We start from the raw sequence: 18,051 nt of genomic DNA, 5'->3' as shown, positions 1-18,051 counted from the left end.
ATTAAGTTTAACTATCTAACTTATATCCGATATCCATACTTTCAATTTATAATTTGTATACATATCCATGGAAATGAATTTTGTATCCAGTTGATATCTCAACCACTTCCAAATTTTGTGGCATGCATGGTTTGCAGACTTTAAGCTTGAGTTCAATAGTGGACATGGAAACATAATATGGAGAACTAGGAGGTAGATGATGGTTAGGCCAGCATGCAGAGGGAATGGCTAGAGAAAACTGGGCAAAAGATTTAGGAAGCAACAGCTTGGAGGGATTCCAATTTTAGCATATATATATATATATATATATTTATATAAAAGAAAAGGCATAGATTCTCAAAAGGTACAGATCTCGAAATATATAGTGTGGATGGATGTCCCCCTAAAAAGAACATTAACGTGGGTGAAGGGGTGAGAAAGAGAGAGAGAGAGAGGAGGGCAACCATTACGATTCCAAGCCCTCACATGGAATAGAGGTCAGCTTTAGAGTAAAATTTATGAACGAGCATCCTTTGAACATGATGCCAGATTATTCGCCAAGACAAATTCCGACAAGAGATTACCAATGAAAACCACATGTGTAGTCAGCAAGCAGGAAAATCTACTGATCTACTTTACTAGTTGCAATTTAAACTTGTACACTGGCAACACGTATGAAATAAGAAACCATCCTATGGAGCACCATCTCTAGAATTTTTCCATAAATTATGTTGTCAAATCACATATATAGAGATGATTAAGTCCAGAATTTATAAATGTCTTGTGCTGATAAGAATAAGAATCTATATTGTAATTCCAGCTCATGCAACCAAGGAACAATCATATAAATAAAAAAAATATTAGAATATTGTCATGCTGGTCTATCGCCGTATGAACTAAAAAGGCCATCATACCACCAAGCACAATTTCTGTTGAGCATTCATGCTTTTGGCTATGTTATCAAACTACAAGTAAGATTTGGGATATGATGTGCACAAAAACCTATACATGTACTGTCTTGATCAAAATTAAAGATCTTTACAACGCTCAATCCATCCTACGAAGGCATTCCTCTCTTTCATCTTTTATTTGTCCACCAAGCCCTCTATATCTTTCTCGCAGGGGCAGAGAGTGAATAAGTAGGTACTTCTTCATGAAAACCAAACCTCCATTTCAGACACGATCTTCTTCATGGGTATGATTTGGGACCTCTCCTTGACTGTCCAGTGGCATGTACTGTGCCATAATAGCTCTGATCTCCGAGTCCATGTATGACTGCAAGGAAAAGCAAAAGGTATGCAGAGTCAAGAATTATCAAAATAGATAGCCTAAAAGCAACAATTTTCAGATGAGCAAAAAGTCAAAGCAATGTAGTAGGGGGGATGTTATATACAACAATTCTCAGAGACTCGTCAAACTTTTCAGTGGGTGTCAAGAAAATGGAGGCAGGGAGAAAGTTTCAGCTATTGGAAGCAAGATCGTGCCAATAAATTCATTAAAAAAATGAAGCACAGACATACTAACTTGCAGTTACTTGATTCTAAAGATGTTAAATGTCAGAAATGAATGATTTTATGCCCAAAATGTGATATCGGCAGAACTTCCGTGGTTTCACACGAGATCCTAAGCCACCTTTGCACAACGATGGCTTCTAAATCTACTCCACTCTAATTGGCAGATAGGAAAACCTTCCTTCTATTCAGTTTAAGCCAAGGCAAACAATTAAATGCCAATTTGAGGTTTTCTAGATGAAATAGTTCATATAAAGTATAAAGGACAGATTTGATATGGTGAACTGCATCTAATTTTATTGACCACAAACTATCAGCCAAAGAGAGACATCGAACAAAATCTCCACTTCAAAATTAATCAATTTAAATATAATGGACCGGTTATTATGAACTTACTCTTAATCTATATTTATACACAATATATGCTCCCAAAGCAGCAAAAGCCGAGAGTATTAGGATCACCCAAAAAGCAATCCATGTTGCCTTGGCCATACTTGCACTGTCACCTGCATATAAACCATCCAAACAATATCAAATAATACAGTTTTACCAGGATGTGAGTATATACTAATATGCTAAATTACAAATCTCACTTATGCAAATGTCCTGTTCCCTCATGTACAAAAGGCCATCACTACACGTGCACTCATAACTTCCCCACGTATTTTTGCAGCTACATTCAAGGCACTGACATGCTGTCTTCTCCTTGCATTCATCAATATCTGCGGATGAGAAATGAAATGGTTACATAGGGCGAAGAATTTGTCAGGGTTTTGCCATCTGACATATAGGAAAATTTATTTTTGCAATATTAAACGCTGAAATGATTACTTGAGGTGTGAAGCAAATAAATTTACTTGATTTTGAGCATTGTTTTCCGCAAGAAAGACTGCAATATACATACATATACTATACATCCATACATATACATAGATACCTACATATAGGTATACATATACATATGTATATACACATATATATTTAAATTATATATATATATATATATATATTATCTGATACAACATATTGTAATGAATAGTAGTCAACTGAGCATCTTACCTTCACAAGTTTTCGTACCATTTCCTTTGAATCCAGTGGGGCACTTGCACTTGCTGTCTCCAGCATCCTGTACACACCAAGAACATGAATTTGCTGAAATCACTTCAAAAAAAAGAAAAAAAAGAAAAAAATAGCCCATCATGAAAATTGATCAGTCACTGTCCCTAAACCCTGCATTTGATTAACAGTATTTTGCAACCTAGAGCTCTCTGAACCAACCTGACAAGCAGAGATGGTCTTGCCCTCACGTGTTTCCTGCCAACAACCTCCATTATTTATCCTGCACCTTCCTGGACCAATTGCTGCAGAGAAGTGGAGTTAATTAAAAGGCGTCACAGTGTAGAATGGAGAAATCATGCATCCAAAAAAGAGGATAGCTGTTATTTTCTATTATAAGGATGTACGCTATAAGAGATTTCCTCCAATTAATCACCTGACTTCAAGTTTTCCAGCCTCTACAACTACCATCATTATGGCATTTAATTGCCATTCAAATAGTTTCTGGGTACAAGAGTTATGCTCTAATGTGTATAACAAAGAATCAATGGCTGTTAGAAACATGTTACATTGCAATATAACAACATTAAGTAATTTTCATAATAGCCATTCTGCTGCAGAAAAGTTTGAGATGATTGAATGAGAAATTAGGCTCAGATCCATTTTTTCATGTTTAAATCTGAAATAATTTTAGATTTTCTGGAAAAATCTTGTGGGGGAATGAATCCATGTCCTGGGTCAAAGGTGTCCTTGTTTGGGAGGTGATCCTCAAGCGTCAGTGTAAGGAAGGTGAACAAAAGACATATGGAAGAAGAGAAATTCAAAACTATATATATATATATATATATATATATATATATATATATATATATATTTATTTCACCAAGAATCTATATATATCTACATGGATCCGAGCTCAAAATATTTTTTTAAAATATTTATATTTTAAAAATATTTTTATATTAAAAATAATTAAAAATATATAATAAATATAAAAAAATAAAAAAAAATTAGTAGTACGTATTACATATTTTAGAAGTATTTTCTGAAGTAAATTTTTTTAAAAAATTTATAGTATTTAAACATATTTTTAAATTTAAAAATTATTAAAAATATATAAATAAATCAAAAAATATGAAAAATTAGTACCATATATTAGATAAGTTAGATGTATTTTCTAAAGTAAAAAATATTTTTTAATCATCATAACATTTTGCTATTTTAAAATAATTGATAAACCGAGTTACTTGATAAATCTGCAAGAATGGAACTATTAAAGAAAGAGGCTAGAGCGACACATTGGTTGGGATCATGGGTAAATGCTCTTGAGTTGGCACCATTGGAAGTGCAACTAGTGCAACATATAGTTCAATGGTGGAAGGATAACCAGGTTGAAGTAGTACCTAGCTGGTAGTTATCCCGACGTATCTATGTACCGGAAATGCTGCTGATGAAGCATTTCATTCATTTTAAAGTAGCAAAGTAGAGGGTTTCCAAGAAGCTGGAGATGGACTGCCGAGCGGCAGAGCCCTTTCTATCACTCCAGAAAATCAGATGAGGCGTGTGCTCCAGATGATGAGACAGATCCTGGTTGTCATTCAGACAAGCCTAGATGATCAGTGGCAGCAGGATGAGGTGGCCAGACATATGGCTCGATTTGGGCCCTCACACTACGTGTCGGGCTCCAGTTTTGCGATCTAGAGTTCAGAAGAACTTCCTCAGTTAGGAAGGCTGTCGGTAGAGGTGGTGGCTGTATATTAGATCCTATCATCCGCAGCCATAGGCGCTGCACCTATGACCTATATAGATACGGATATGGATATGGTACGTCTGAGGCATTGTCTTCCGATGGCAACTATCCTACGTAGCCCGAAGCATCTTAGAGGTCAAATTTTGCTGCTGGCATATTCGGATGGGCTCCTCCATAGCCGTATTATCAGCCAAAGGACATCTCTCAGAGCTAGAACTTCAGCGATATATTCTTATAATCCAGAGTGCGTTCTTTATAGGATGAGTGTACAAGACTACAATGTTGTTTAGTTAGAGGGATGGGTTGATATGCCTTCTGATTATGCTAATGATCTGGATATCTACGAGAAGCATTTCCACCCAACGAGATTTTAAATATCAATATGTATATTGTACTTTAAATATATGTAATTGATTGTATCATTTTGTATTTTGTATCACATTAATTGATTTTAGGATACTTCATGTTGCTTCTTGTAGCATGCAACATCTCACTAATCATTTTATATTTTGTACCATTTTAAAACAACAAGATGCATCATTTAGGTTATGTCGGAATCATAGAAACATTAAAAAAAATCAAAAAACATTAAATTATACTTAAAATGATTGAAAAAATGAAAAAAAATAATTACCAATAAATCAAACTTAAAAAGCTTTAAAAAAGATTTGGCGTGTCAATTCAGAATTGGCATGCCTTGGCATACCGTGTCGGTATGATACCGAACTGATACCGTACCGAGCTGTTCGCTAACCGATACGGGTTCTAGTACTGGTTCGGCAAACCTTGATACATATTATTTATTGCATAGTTTCGACAAGTTTTAGGCTAAATTATTTCTTTTTTTAATAGAAAATGAAGTAAGCACTCCACCAAACTTCAGTAAGGGAATGAAGGTTACAAAAGTTTCGGAGCAGAATCTCAGAAACATAGAAAAAAGAAAATGAAATGCAATTTTAAACATAAGGGAGGAATGTGCTGAGGCCTTTTAAGGAGGAGCTAAGTCTTTCCAAGAGGCTAAACGAAGTTTGAGAACAGATTGCCAGTTTTATTGCCTTCCTGAAAGTTTTATTTCCAGTTACAATAATATTTCTGCTTTCTTGAAGAATAATATCAATTACAGTGCTATTACTTCTTGACTTTAATTGTTAAAAACAATATATTTAGTAGACGTGGAGCCTTTTAAGTGCATAGAACAATCACATAGTTTTCTTTATGTTTTAGTAAACCCCCAAGTACATTTGTTTTAGGAATTACTTTCTCATATATTTGAGGTGAAGGGGCTATTGAATCAAATGCATATAGCTATGGATTTTTCTATCATTTTTATTTCTTGAAAAATTGTGATAGGAGGAAGATTGACCAAAATCAGCATGGGGGCAGGCTCAAACCTAGGTTACTGGAATCCAACACCCAGTGATATTACCAATTGAGCCAATTCGCAACCTTGATGTAATTATGAGATGTATTTATTTTATGTAAAAATATCATTCTTTTGAAATGCGCTATAATTCAAAATAATCTTTGTGACACACACAATAAAGGCCTTCTCAGAAGCCTTGGCCTGTCAAATGTTATATTTATTATCTATCCCCTCTTTCAACTCAAGAAAAGAAAAACAATTCAAAATTGACACTACATAGCTTACGTACTTGAATAAATAAAAAAATGACAACAATATAATAGCTAACACCAAAACAAAGCTTTAAAAAAATCTGCATCTAGTTTGCGCCAAAACTAATTGGACATCATAGACATTCAACAAAATTTTAGATATCGGTACATATTTTATACTTTAAGTCCATTAAAGAGACTCCATTTGTTATATTATATGTATATTCAAATATAAGTACTTTAATTGTACTTCAAGTCCATTTGATGACAAAAAAGACATAAAACAACATCAAAATACTAAATCAATCAATCATAATGATAAAAATAATACTAAAAATAAAAATAAATTAAAAAACTAAAAAAATGAAAAAAAGAAAAAAAAGAAAATGGAATACTTATCAGATGATCAGTACACCATGTCATACCGTATAGGTCAGCGACCGGTACGGCACATGGTATAGGTTCGGCAAACCTTGTTTTAGAACATTGTTTCTCCTATCCTTTCCAATCACCAAACATTAGGTTGGATCAATCTGACCATCTACTTGCCCTTCGTCTCAAAGATCGATCACTGATGTCCATATATATGTTTGGGATAGTGAGCAATGTTAGACCTAACCCTAATTAGATCCTTCCTGTAGTTCCTCGCAAACATTGCAGACCATCCCCAATTAGTCCTGCATATTGCTCCTTTATTCTCTCTCACTTCCTCCTCTTGTCCTACCTATTTTGGGCTCAAAATCCCTTTGTATCGTCTCAATTTTGACTTGATGAGAGAAGGGGCTTACATTCACTCATTTGATGAGGACTCTTACTCCTTGAAACAGAGGCAAGCCCAGAATGGCAGTTGGCCGTATAAATATGCCAAGTATCAGCATCAATTAAGCACTAGATCACCATATACTTGCTTTTCTATTCCACAAGATCATCTAATCTCTTTTTCCACTTCATTTTTTCACTTGATCTGTTAGTTGATAATCATAAGGTTGACTGACAATAAGTTACAGCTCTTTGGTTGGTTCGGATGTTTCTGAGATTAGTGTCGTTTCTTCAACCAGAACTGACAAATATCCACTGGTTTATGTGTTGCACTACTGAAGTGGTTCTGTGACCACTTGATGCATTTTGCAGAAACCTGCAAAGCATTTGAATTGTAACTTTTAGGCATTTTAGACTGTCAGAAAAGATGAGTTATCCTACCACTATATAAAAGTGGCCATGTTTTCCAAGTTTTCAATTCTCATTATAAGCCTAATTAAATATCTCTTTTAGAAGTTTATCATGCTGAACTTCTACAAGAAGGATCCTAATGCTGATGGACTCTAGAAAAGAGGCCAAGGGAAAAACTCTCCTCAACTTGGGATTGCCATGACTCTATGCATTAAAAGAGTCCCATATACTTCAAAATTCAATTTCATAATGATTCGTTGGTCATAGAAAAACTTAAGCCCATGAACATTAAGAATATAACATAAAAAATCCTTTACACATTGATCCTTTTTTCTTGCCATCCCCATGAGTATCTCTCCAAAGCCCTCTCTCCTCTGGTTTCAATGTCCATAACAGCTTGGCAGATAGTGCTTTGTTGGAGTCCACTTTTTGTCACTTTTGTTTTGCTGATTAGCAAAAACAAGTTCTTTCCTGCCCTCCGACCAAAGACTTTGGTATATTAGCACATAATCCATACTAACATCTTTTTAAAATTTGTCATATATCTAAATCTTTACTAGCAACCATGTGCATTTGCACGTGCATTATAACTAGCTTATCAAAAGGCTGAACATAAGTTTTGTCATTTTGCATTGGTAGGATCTTAGTTAATTGTCATTGCTCCGCCTCCTTTCTCCCTTGCTCCAAACATAGAAATGAGCTCCAACTGTTATGGGTAAACATATACTTGAGCATCACATACTGTTTATTATTAGATTTGAGATGCACAATTTCAATAAGTTGCAATATACCCTTTAACCATCTTTTTATTCTTCAATAAATATAACAGATCTTGATACCTCAAAACACTAATTCTCCAACAAATATACCCTTTCTCAAACCCAAAGGCTCTAAAACATCTAGAATCATTACCAAGTGCTCTGTAATTAATTTGTGCTTCAATAGAACCACATATAAACGTAAATAACAGCAGAAATATTGTATATAAAATGTACAACCTCAGAGTATCTGGCTTGAGTAGTTTCAATTTCATAAAGGTTGAGGTTGGACAATTTATGCCTCTGGGAATTCTTCATAGTACAATATTTTGGGTCTGTTTGGTATTCTTGTTCTTTTTTTGTTTTGGTTTCTCTACAAAATAGTCAAATATCGCATGGAGATTGATTTTGAAGGTAGCATTTGAACAAAACTTCTGTTGTTCCTTGCTTTTAGTTTCATTCTTTGTTTTAAAGCAATAACTCTTTGCTACCAAAAGGTCCAAAGAGTTTACAAACAATTCAAGAAAACAACAGGGTTTCATCATACAAGCTTTTGAATCTAGTTCATTTTCCTCTTCGGTTTTTGAAAACCGAAATAGAAAACAAAAGGAATACCAAGCAGGCCCTTAGTTATTTTTGGAAGATTTTTTTCTGTTTTATGAGTTCATAGGCACATCGTGTATGGTTTATACTGATCAGTTTACAAGCTAGAAAAGAAATGCACGAATTCAACAAAGTACCACCAATCAGCTGTGCAAAATGAGAGTATCCCTTTTCAGGAGATAATCAGTTTCATTTAGCATGCACCAGCAGCTGATTGATACATTCAAATACCAAGAAAGAAATGAAAAAGTGATCAAAAGATGCAACAGAAACAGTAAGGTAATATCTTTGTGAACTTAAAAGTTGCCTATCAATTAAACCCATAGATTGTAACCCCAGTATAACATGAATTTTTTACATAAACTTGGTTTTGCTTTGATAAGCACTCGCTCATGAAAATAAAATGATGATGATGATGTCCAAATGATATAGGATTGATTACTCAAGCATATTACTGGGATTTAAAATGTTAGACTTCAATTAAGATGTGGAGAGAAAAAAAAAGATCACCTTCACAATGGCTATAACCATCACCCTTAAAACGAACACCATCAACCACCGGACACTCGCAAACTCTGCCACGGAATGTGTCCTGAAAGGCAATCCGGCCATTAGGACAGAGAAACAACCAGAAGCATGTGAACTATACACTTAAGCACTTGAAACCTTGCAGGCAGTGAAGTTGGAGGCTTTATCTTGCCAGCATCCACCATTATTGTCCAGGCATTCATTTGTTTGTATATCTGTATTGAAAGCATATACAAATAAGAAACCTATGCTTCAAATATAAAATTTTACAACGTTAATGGAAAAACATTTTTAAAATAACTTGGCAGCTGTGGGATCCTACCATCACTTAAACAAACAGCTGGCTCAGTAGTTTCCTCAAAGCCAGCACAAGTAGCTTTCAAGACAGCTTTTTTCTCTAATTTTCCTGCAATTTTATATGTTAGCACCAGTAATAGCCTAAAAATTAGATAAATAATGTATCCAAGACCAACCTCGATATTGTCGATTATTAACAATAAGAGTAGGCAATATGGTAACATCTCCCCTCGAACCTTTTCCAACCTGTGCAAATAATTTTCATTGTCTAACATTTAGGTGGGGAATTTAATTAGCAATACAAACTCAGAATGAATTATATAGGCATCAATTTCAGAGTATGAAATTCATCATAAGTTCATAACAGATTTGACAGATCAATCTACCAAATACATAATGAAATACTGACCTGGGCATCTTGCTCCATTTTCAAAATTGGATTCTCAGAATCTGCATTTGTATCTCCCATGCACTTTTCTATCTTCTTGACATCTAGCCCTGCTTAAATGTAAGAATATTATAATTGTCCTACTAACCGATAAATTGATGCTTTTAGATATTGTAATGGAAATTGCTACCCAATTTACATTCATGGTGTCACACACCATAGCAAACCTAGTGCTCTAACATATCAGACCATCTTAGATATATTTTCATATGCGAAGTATGAAAGAGGATTTTTTAGGCATAATAATAGAACTGGAATTATAGCACCTCCCTATCATGTTAAGTCAGACCAATTAAATTATATTAGTCAACTTCGAAAATAAACCAACCTAATGACTTGATAACAGCATCAGCACACTCCTTGTTATATCTTTTCTCCTTCATCGGGCACCTAATGTGAAAATCAGTCACATAATCCCACCAGATCCAGGGTTTTTTACTTTCATTTGCAACTTTGAACACACAGAGCTGTCTCAGGTTTTCAACAACCACATCCTTTCCTTCATAACCAGTGCTGAAATCCTGCTCAGGATCAGGTGCACAATACCTCCCATGATTGATGCACTGGGACTTGCACTGTTTACTAAAAATGAATGGCTGAGGACAATACCATGTTATATAATGGGGTGTAAACTGACTGTAACCACCTTTCTCAAGTAGTTGAGCTGCACCCTTAAATTCCTTTATAAAATCCATCAGCATGTTGCATTTAGGCCCACACTCATCATTGCTATTAGTCCATAACTCATACTCCACACGATCATCTGGATGTGGAACAGCTTCTCTCCAGTCAAGGTTCACATTGACCATTTCACCACTACGAACAGCCTTCTTTAACTTTTCACCAAAATTTTTATCAATGAGTGCAGAGGGAATTGTTATGTTCTGAATATATTTTGCAGCTTCATCATCCTCTCGAGGCAGATCCATTGTAATCAGTGGTTCATCCTTGTCATCGACAACAAGCACTGCCGAGGCACCAGCATTCTGAGCATTCCAAACCTTCTTAGCAAAAAGACATTCTGTCAAAGAATAGAGTAATCAATACAAATATAATACACAGGAAACACCTTTGAAAAGAAAAAACTTGTTAGCATTTAAACTTGGGTTAAAATATGTAAAGGTGATATGCAGCACAGGATGATGTCTACCAGCTTTGGGGGTTACTGAATATCAATATTACATAGAGCCACAGCTTAATTATATTGCAAAATATCAGTGTGCATCGCCAATATCTAATGGAATATGGAATATGGAATACATACCACAAGACAATGCTAAGTTACTTATGAAAGGAAAAGCTAATTCTTTAATCCCTTTTTTTGCTTGAAATCCACATAAACCTGTTTTTCCACACGACTGCATTAATTGGAAATTTATACTAAATCTAGAATCTAAGATTTATTTTTTAAAATATTTCTTTTAAAAATGCTTATGAAATATTAGTGCATTAGATGATGATAAACATTAAATTTATATGAGAAAAATGAGTTCATGGCAATAAAATAATGACTTTTTTTAGATAAATTCATGATTATAAATATAGACTAATTTTTTGGATGATTTTCCAACTTTGACAACTTAACCTAGTCCTTCTTGAAGTGAATTGCAACTCCAAGGCATGTTAAAAATGTTCTAAAAGACTTTTAACAAAGAATTGGGGTGTTAATAATTTTGTCACATGCAATTATTTGTTCAGATGTTATAGACTGACCTAATCTTTTTAATTGAAAAAATTAAGTCGGTGTTACTAGATATCAAAAGGTAGTTCCACCGCCTTCATGATAAGATGAAAAATAACAGCAAAGGAAAAGGCAAAAGAACATTAGGAAACTGCAAGCCTCTAGACCAATAAGCTAATAAAAGGAGTCTAACTGGTAACAACCAAACAAAATAGATGCTGTACCACCATACGGAGAACAAAGAGATAATACACATGTGACTCCTTCCAAATTGGGATAGTAGACACCATTACATCATCATCCAAGCCTTTCTCACCATGAGGTCAATTATGGAGCACATTAGCAGACCACCAAGTTAAGAAGGATCCATGTAAGGATTAAGCAGATTTTTACAACTTCTAGTCATGATATTTGATCTTTCCAGACAACCAAGGAGCCGACCTCAATTGTTAGAAATCAAGCTCATAAAACCAAGGAGCAACTTTTCAACACCAAAAACCAGTGGAGTTGGCCTAATATCCTGTCTCCACATACAAGAATTGTTCTTCCCTCACCAGTCTTCATCAAAGAAAATGCAGCAATTTTTTCCCACCTCATTTATCCGACTAAGATCTCTCTTGAGAATATCTACACATTATACTATAAACGCCATCGACCAATCATCTCAAGCCTTCGCCCAAGGATTAGCATAGTAGATAATAGCTTAGGGGCAAATGATGTCAAGGAGAACTAGACGCATTATCGGTCAAGCCAAATTTACCCTATCATGCTTCCCCATCTTGTGCTCAATTCCACTTCTAGATTTCTTTTCTCATGACATATTTTATAAAACCACCGAATGCCAATCCATTCATATGCTCCTATATACCAATGTCTTACAAGCCTTTCTTCCCAATAACATATTTCAACCACCATTTGCATAATATATGGCGTTACCCGTTCCTTCCCAATATCCAAAATTATGAACGATAATCCTCACGAAGATGCGGGCACTATTTGGATTTACATGTAAGATACTTGAATGTCCTTGCAATCATAAAGCTCCTGTTACAAGATTTTCTTTAACTCTTCCCCCCTCGAGCACAATGAAATTAAGTTAATGAACATTGTAGAGACCACATTAAAGAAAATGAAGAGGAAATGGGATCATTTTGCAAAAGAAACCTGTGGATGGGTCATCAACAAGCTCACGGAAGGAAGATGTCATAACAATTGTTCATCATCCACCTTAGTCATCTCTGTCCAAAACTATTTTTTTCATGAATCAATCATTCTCTATGAGGGTCACTTCCGCAACAGAAACCAACCTTGCCTTTATTGACTTGAGCAGTAATGCAACCGTGAGTGGGTAGAAACTTGTTACCCATGCACCTAACTTCAACAAAGGGAAATTTCTTTCACAGACCCAAACTCCTTCTCAACCTCTTTAAAACACTTTGCTTAACTAAGGCCCTGTTTGGCATCACTTCGCATTTCTAATTTTCAGTTTTTCAAGAAAAAGAAAGTGAGGCAAAAATGATGATTAGTAACCCAATTTCTATTTTCAGTTTTTTGAAAACTCTTTCTCAGATACTAGAAATTGCAGAAACTAAAATTCTAGTTTCAAAGCTTTTGAAAACTGAACCCACCCATAACCACCATTGCCTCCATTATCACCAACCTTGTCACCCCCCACTTGTCACCACCCCCACCATCGATTGACCATTGGCCACTAACCAGTGGCTGTCACCATTGTCTCCAACACCACCACCGCCAGCAAATGCAATTAGTGACTACCAAACAAGTTTTGGGTTTTCAGTTTTCAGAAAGAAAAAAAAAACAAAGATTTTTAGCTTGTAAGAAATTGAAATTGAAATTGATGCCAAACACCGCCTAACATATTGGTCGATCATCCTTCCTATCCATGACTTCTTCCTTTCAAGAGAATATTAAGCAGCACAAAAATTCTTTTAAGGGAAATTCTTTGTTAAAAGGTTAAGAAGATTCATCACTTTGCCTTTCATATTATGTAGAGTTCTGGATTAGGCAACAAGGGTATAGCCATTTAGGGACTTTCTTCTCCTAAAGTATGGAACATGCATCTTTCATCTATTCTGCCGTAAAATCCTCTCTCTCACTGTTGTCCCCTCATCTCAAGAATTATAGCTTAACACCCCTTTCTCTATATCTAAGCAAATATATTTCTGAATACCATGATCCTTTGTTCACCACTTTAACATTCAATTTCACTCTCTCTCACTATAAGCTAAATTAACTTTGATTTAAGCCTCAAAGCATTTTTTTTCCTCTTTAGGTCACTTTTACTCTCTTTTCAAATCAATAGTTCCTCCCTTTTGGGTCTGTTCAAATCTAATATTTCCTGCATCTCACCTTAATGCCAAAATTGCAAATGTTCTGAAAATTTATACTTCAAATTCCATTGACATCTTAAGCACATCCAATCCCCAATTCCTTCAACTTGCTCTTCACATATCTAAGGTTTCTAAGCAAAACACTGATTGAGTTTTCCAATTTCTTGATGCACGCCCACTTCCCACTAACAATTGATATCGGAATTACAAACCACCTGTAATATTTTTTTGGAAAAAAATGAAGCTTGGGCTCAACCCTTCCTAGAGGAGTAACAAAGTCAACTCAAGGCTAAGATAGCTGTAAAGGTAAACCACTTTAGCAGGTCAACAGAAAATCAGAAACCTAATCAATGGACAATAAAACCTACTAATCTTTCTCAAACAGGTTTTATATTACTGATTCATATAACCTACTTGAGATCACAGAAAAATCCTCCTAAAACCCAGTATTTAAAAATAAATAAATAAATAATATGAATTAACACTCCAAGTTCCCCCTCCTCTCCCCAGAATTCCGTGCTGCTTAAAGGATCTATTCATCTCTTTGATAATCTTTGAACTTACAAGCTCTCACTTTCCTATTGCTACTTTTAGCAAAATTCCCAAAAATATCAAGATGCCACCAAAGTTTTTTTTAGTTTAGGTACCTATCCACAAGCACACATAATCCATCTTGCATGATGCTAGTAAATGGACCTTATAGTGTCTCTAGATATCTCATTCATTTAACTTGAACCACCCATTACTTAATCTTCTTTTTTTGATGAATAAATTGTTCGGCTTAGATACATAAATATATCAAAAAAATATCCATTCTTGAGTTGTCACAAGGGACAATTTTCTCAATCATATGGTTAGTATAGTTACATGCATGGTTATGCCTTTCAGTTCAAATCACATGACTATTTAGAACAGTATGATATGTAGGTTGTGAACTAACAAATGCTGGCATGACATGTGATTCAGTGCCTCTAATGGAAACTCCTACAAATAAATGGAAGACAAATGTAATATCTATCCAGTACCCTTATGTGTTATTTGTTCACAATATTAAGTAACCTAAGCATTTTATGTTCAGGTACCACTCCACCCCCCCACCCACAATCTTTTGCATCAAAAGAAAAAAAAAATAAATCCTATGTTGATTGACAAGGTCTTTAGTCCACAAACAACCTAATGCAACAGTAAAAATCACTCCATGCAACTTCCATCTGTTGCAGGTCACTTCGCCAGCTAAAAGTTGATTTGGATACCAACTTCCTAATAAACAAACTTCCAGGAAAATTCAATCAAATCAAACATCAAAAAGAGGGGGGCAAACTCAGCATATATAAATTAACCGCAGTTATCATGGAACATCAAATAAGTGTCACCCCATCATATTACAGTTCATGCACATCTTTCCAATCCAAAGTTTATGCCTTTCAACCGCTAAAGAAAAGCCTGTGCTTTTAAAAGCAGCAAATTGAATGCCAACAGAAATCTGTACAAGATTCGCACTTCAACCGTTCCTTTTCGAGAACACTAGGGAATCGGAAAGGCTTACCTCCACGATCGATAAGAAGAAAGTTGGGGAGCGCCCCCGGCTTGGGCTTGAACAAATCCGAAGCCGAGAACTCCTTGCAGGCGTAGTTGTTGGTCTTGGGGTACACCACCGTGCCCGCCATGCTCCCGCCGTACTGCGGGATTCCGAAGTTGCCGATGGCGCTGTCGTGCTTCCCCCGAATCTCGGACGGCGAGGTCACCATCAGGCTGTTCTTCTCTACCACGAACCTCCCCGCCGCCGGCAAGGCCAAAAACCCCAGCCCCAGCCCCCAAACCGCGAAGAGAAACCCTAGGAGGAGCCCGTCCGATCGGCCCATCTTCCCCGACCCAACCGAAGCCGGAGAGAAGTAGAGCGATGGGAACAAGATAATTAAAAGAGATTGGCGTGGATCGAAAACAGAGGGTTTTGATCGAAAACAGAGAGTTTTGGGAGCCCGAGGGGGGAGGCGTGGGAGGGAGGGAGGGAGGGAGCGAGGGAGAAAAGGCGTACTGGAGCTGGTTTCTTCTTTCTTCGTTACTTAAGTAGCACGGAGATTTGGGTGGATGTTTTCATCCTAACCGTTTGTTGTTATCACTTTTGGTCGTCGGAGTTGAAAACGGGTCTTGGGAGTTGATCCTCGCGAGTTTATGGGTTCGGTCTGGCCCACCGTCCGTGACTCACGTTTTGGGCATGTTGAAGGTAAAAGGCCTGGATTTTTTTTATTTCAAATATTTTATTTATAGTTGTTTCTTAAATTGTTTTGCATGTAAATCCCTGATATCTTGTTTATTAATATAAAATTTTCCTAGTTATTAGTAATAATGGTGCTCTTTAGAATTGGTGTCCTTGTTTATTAATAAAAAATTTACTCGTTATGTTTGCTTGTCTCTATCTGTGTCATTATGAATGGCTCCCTGTTCCTATCTCTTGCGTGTCCCGCGGAGATCAATTTCATCTTTGAGGCCACCTTCGTTGCCTACCAAGATTTTTGGTTGGCCATAAATAGTTTCGTTTTCGAGGGCACAGCGAGGTTCGTTTGGGGGAGGGTCTTGATATAGGCTGTTGAGATTATCCATATCTCTACTGCTCGAGATATTTGGAGCTTCTTTTTTACTTCTACCGCAATTCAAGTGATGTTTTTTTACCTAAGAGCCCACATATCCGAATTTCTTCAAAGTTAATTTCAATGATAGTATAGTGGATGGCAGGTGTAGGGGAGCAGGTTTTGTTATTTGAGGCTTGGATTCAAGCTTAGTGGAGACAGGCGGTATGCTGATATTTTAGACCTCATACCTGAGGCAGAGCTGAGAACAACTTGGGCTAATATCACCTTTACGATATGGGTTCTGACTTCTGAGAGCTGATTGCATTATTGTCGAAGGTGGCTTGGCGATGGTGGTTGGGTGAATTCAAGGACAGGCAAGGTCTGCTGTTGCCCACCCACTTCTATATGACATTCGGAAGAGTTCCAAGGATTGTGCGTCCTTGATGGCCAGACACATTTACATAGAAGCCAATAGGGTGGCTGATTGGATTGCTTTCTATGTAGGTCAGCACTCGAGCAAGATCTTGTGGACTGGTTTGCCTTCCATCCCACTTCGGCTTCGGGATATTTTGACTTTATGAAATATATTCATACTAGATATGTATGATTCGTCCGTCCTACCAAAAAAAAAATCAAATTTATAATTTTAATTTAAAAATAAATTTTATAGTGCAATCTTCCAAGTAAATGGGTGATTTAAGAGAGCCCCTCTATTTTAGATATCTAGTTTCCACTTGCTCTTGAATATTTGGAACATTCATCACAACTAGTTACAATACATATGCTTAATCTCGCATAACATATTGTGTGCCCATCTCCATCAAATTCATGATTTTAGTTTCAAAAATAAATTTGGCAGTGCAGTTTTCCAAGTAGGTGGGTAATTTAACAAAGCCCCTCTAGATATCTAGTTTTTAATTGCTTTTGAATATTTTGTTCATTTATTGCCGGTATCTAGAATGCCCATGCTTGTGCACTATGACTCGAATGAATAAGGTCTTGTTATACTATAATGTTGATCAAAGTGAGTCTCCATATATATAAAGAAATCTCAACAACCTTTGAGAAAATAAAGTGTAGTTCCATACTTCAAAGATCTTATTACCATACCTACATATCCGAACCATGCAAATTCCTCTAGAGTCACCCTTCTATGATATTCCACATGATTGTTACTGCTGCCCTCAACCACTTTAGCTTGCAACTCTCAAAACTATGTAACAATCCAAAAAGGTGGAAGGACCACAAAATTTTAATATTTTGTTAATACTCCAAAACTATATAATACTTCAAAAAATCCTAAAAGAATGACTCAGCTATGGTCATTAGCTGGATCTCGAGGGGACCGAGGGTTGCTGCCGACGACCATCTATTGATTCCAAATATCTAGTTGATGATGAGGGATGGAGGGGTTGCCCCAACTAAGCACGTATTTAAAGAAGCCAATGGAGCTGCGAATTGGGTGGCTACTTACGTAGCCAACCACGCCGATAGCACTGTGTGGGCGGAGGATGGAGAGCTGCCTCGGGAGCTCCATGATATTTTATTTTTCAACTTTATTGGGTATATTTGTACACGTGTTATATGAATTATCTGTTTTAGCAAAAAAAAAAAAAAAAACCCTACAAACTCTAGTATTTTCTCAATATTTTCTTACTAATTTTTTTTTTGTCAAGATTCCGTTTTCCTTGTTCATAATAGTCACTTGTAACTTGCTGCGCTTCATTCTAATCAG

At 36.1% G+C, this 18,051-nt stretch overlaps 1 protein-coding gene across 1 annotated transcript; it reads right to left on the bottom strand.

Moving 5' to 3' along the window:
• Nucleotides 1–800: 800 nt before the first annotated feature.
• LOC103705337 (vacuolar-sorting receptor 1-like) lies at nucleotides 801–15,785 on the bottom strand. The gene is made up of 12 exons (XM_039127464.1): nucleotides 15,293–15,785; nucleotides 10,043–10,735; nucleotides 9,676–9,764; nucleotides 9,443–9,512; nucleotides 9,292–9,375; nucleotides 9,108–9,184; nucleotides 8,952–9,033; nucleotides 2,769–2,851; nucleotides 2,550–2,616; nucleotides 2,084–2,212; nucleotides 1,887–1,996; nucleotides 801–1,254 (listed from the first exon to the last, which is right to left on the bottom strand). Exons 1-12 carry the CDS (start codon nucleotides 15,606–15,608, stop codon nucleotides 1,153–1,155), a joined length of 1,902 nt encoding a protein of 633 aa, XP_038983392.1. The 5' UTR covers nucleotides 15,609–15,785; the 3' UTR covers nucleotides 801–1,152.
• Between the last annotated feature and the right edge of the window lie 2,266 nt (nucleotides 15,786–18,051).

Source organism: Phoenix dactylifera, chromosome 6 (assembly GCF_009389715.1).
Source record: "Phoenix dactylifera cultivar Barhee BC4 chromosome 6, palm_55x_up_171113_PBpolish2nd_filt_p, whole genome shotgun sequence".
NCBI classification, from domain to species: Eukaryota; Viridiplantae; Streptophyta; class Magnoliopsida; order Arecales; family Arecaceae; genus Phoenix; species Phoenix dactylifera.
The sequence above is the reverse complement of the archived record's forward strand: the minus strand, read 5'-3'. Positions and strand labels throughout refer to the sequence as shown.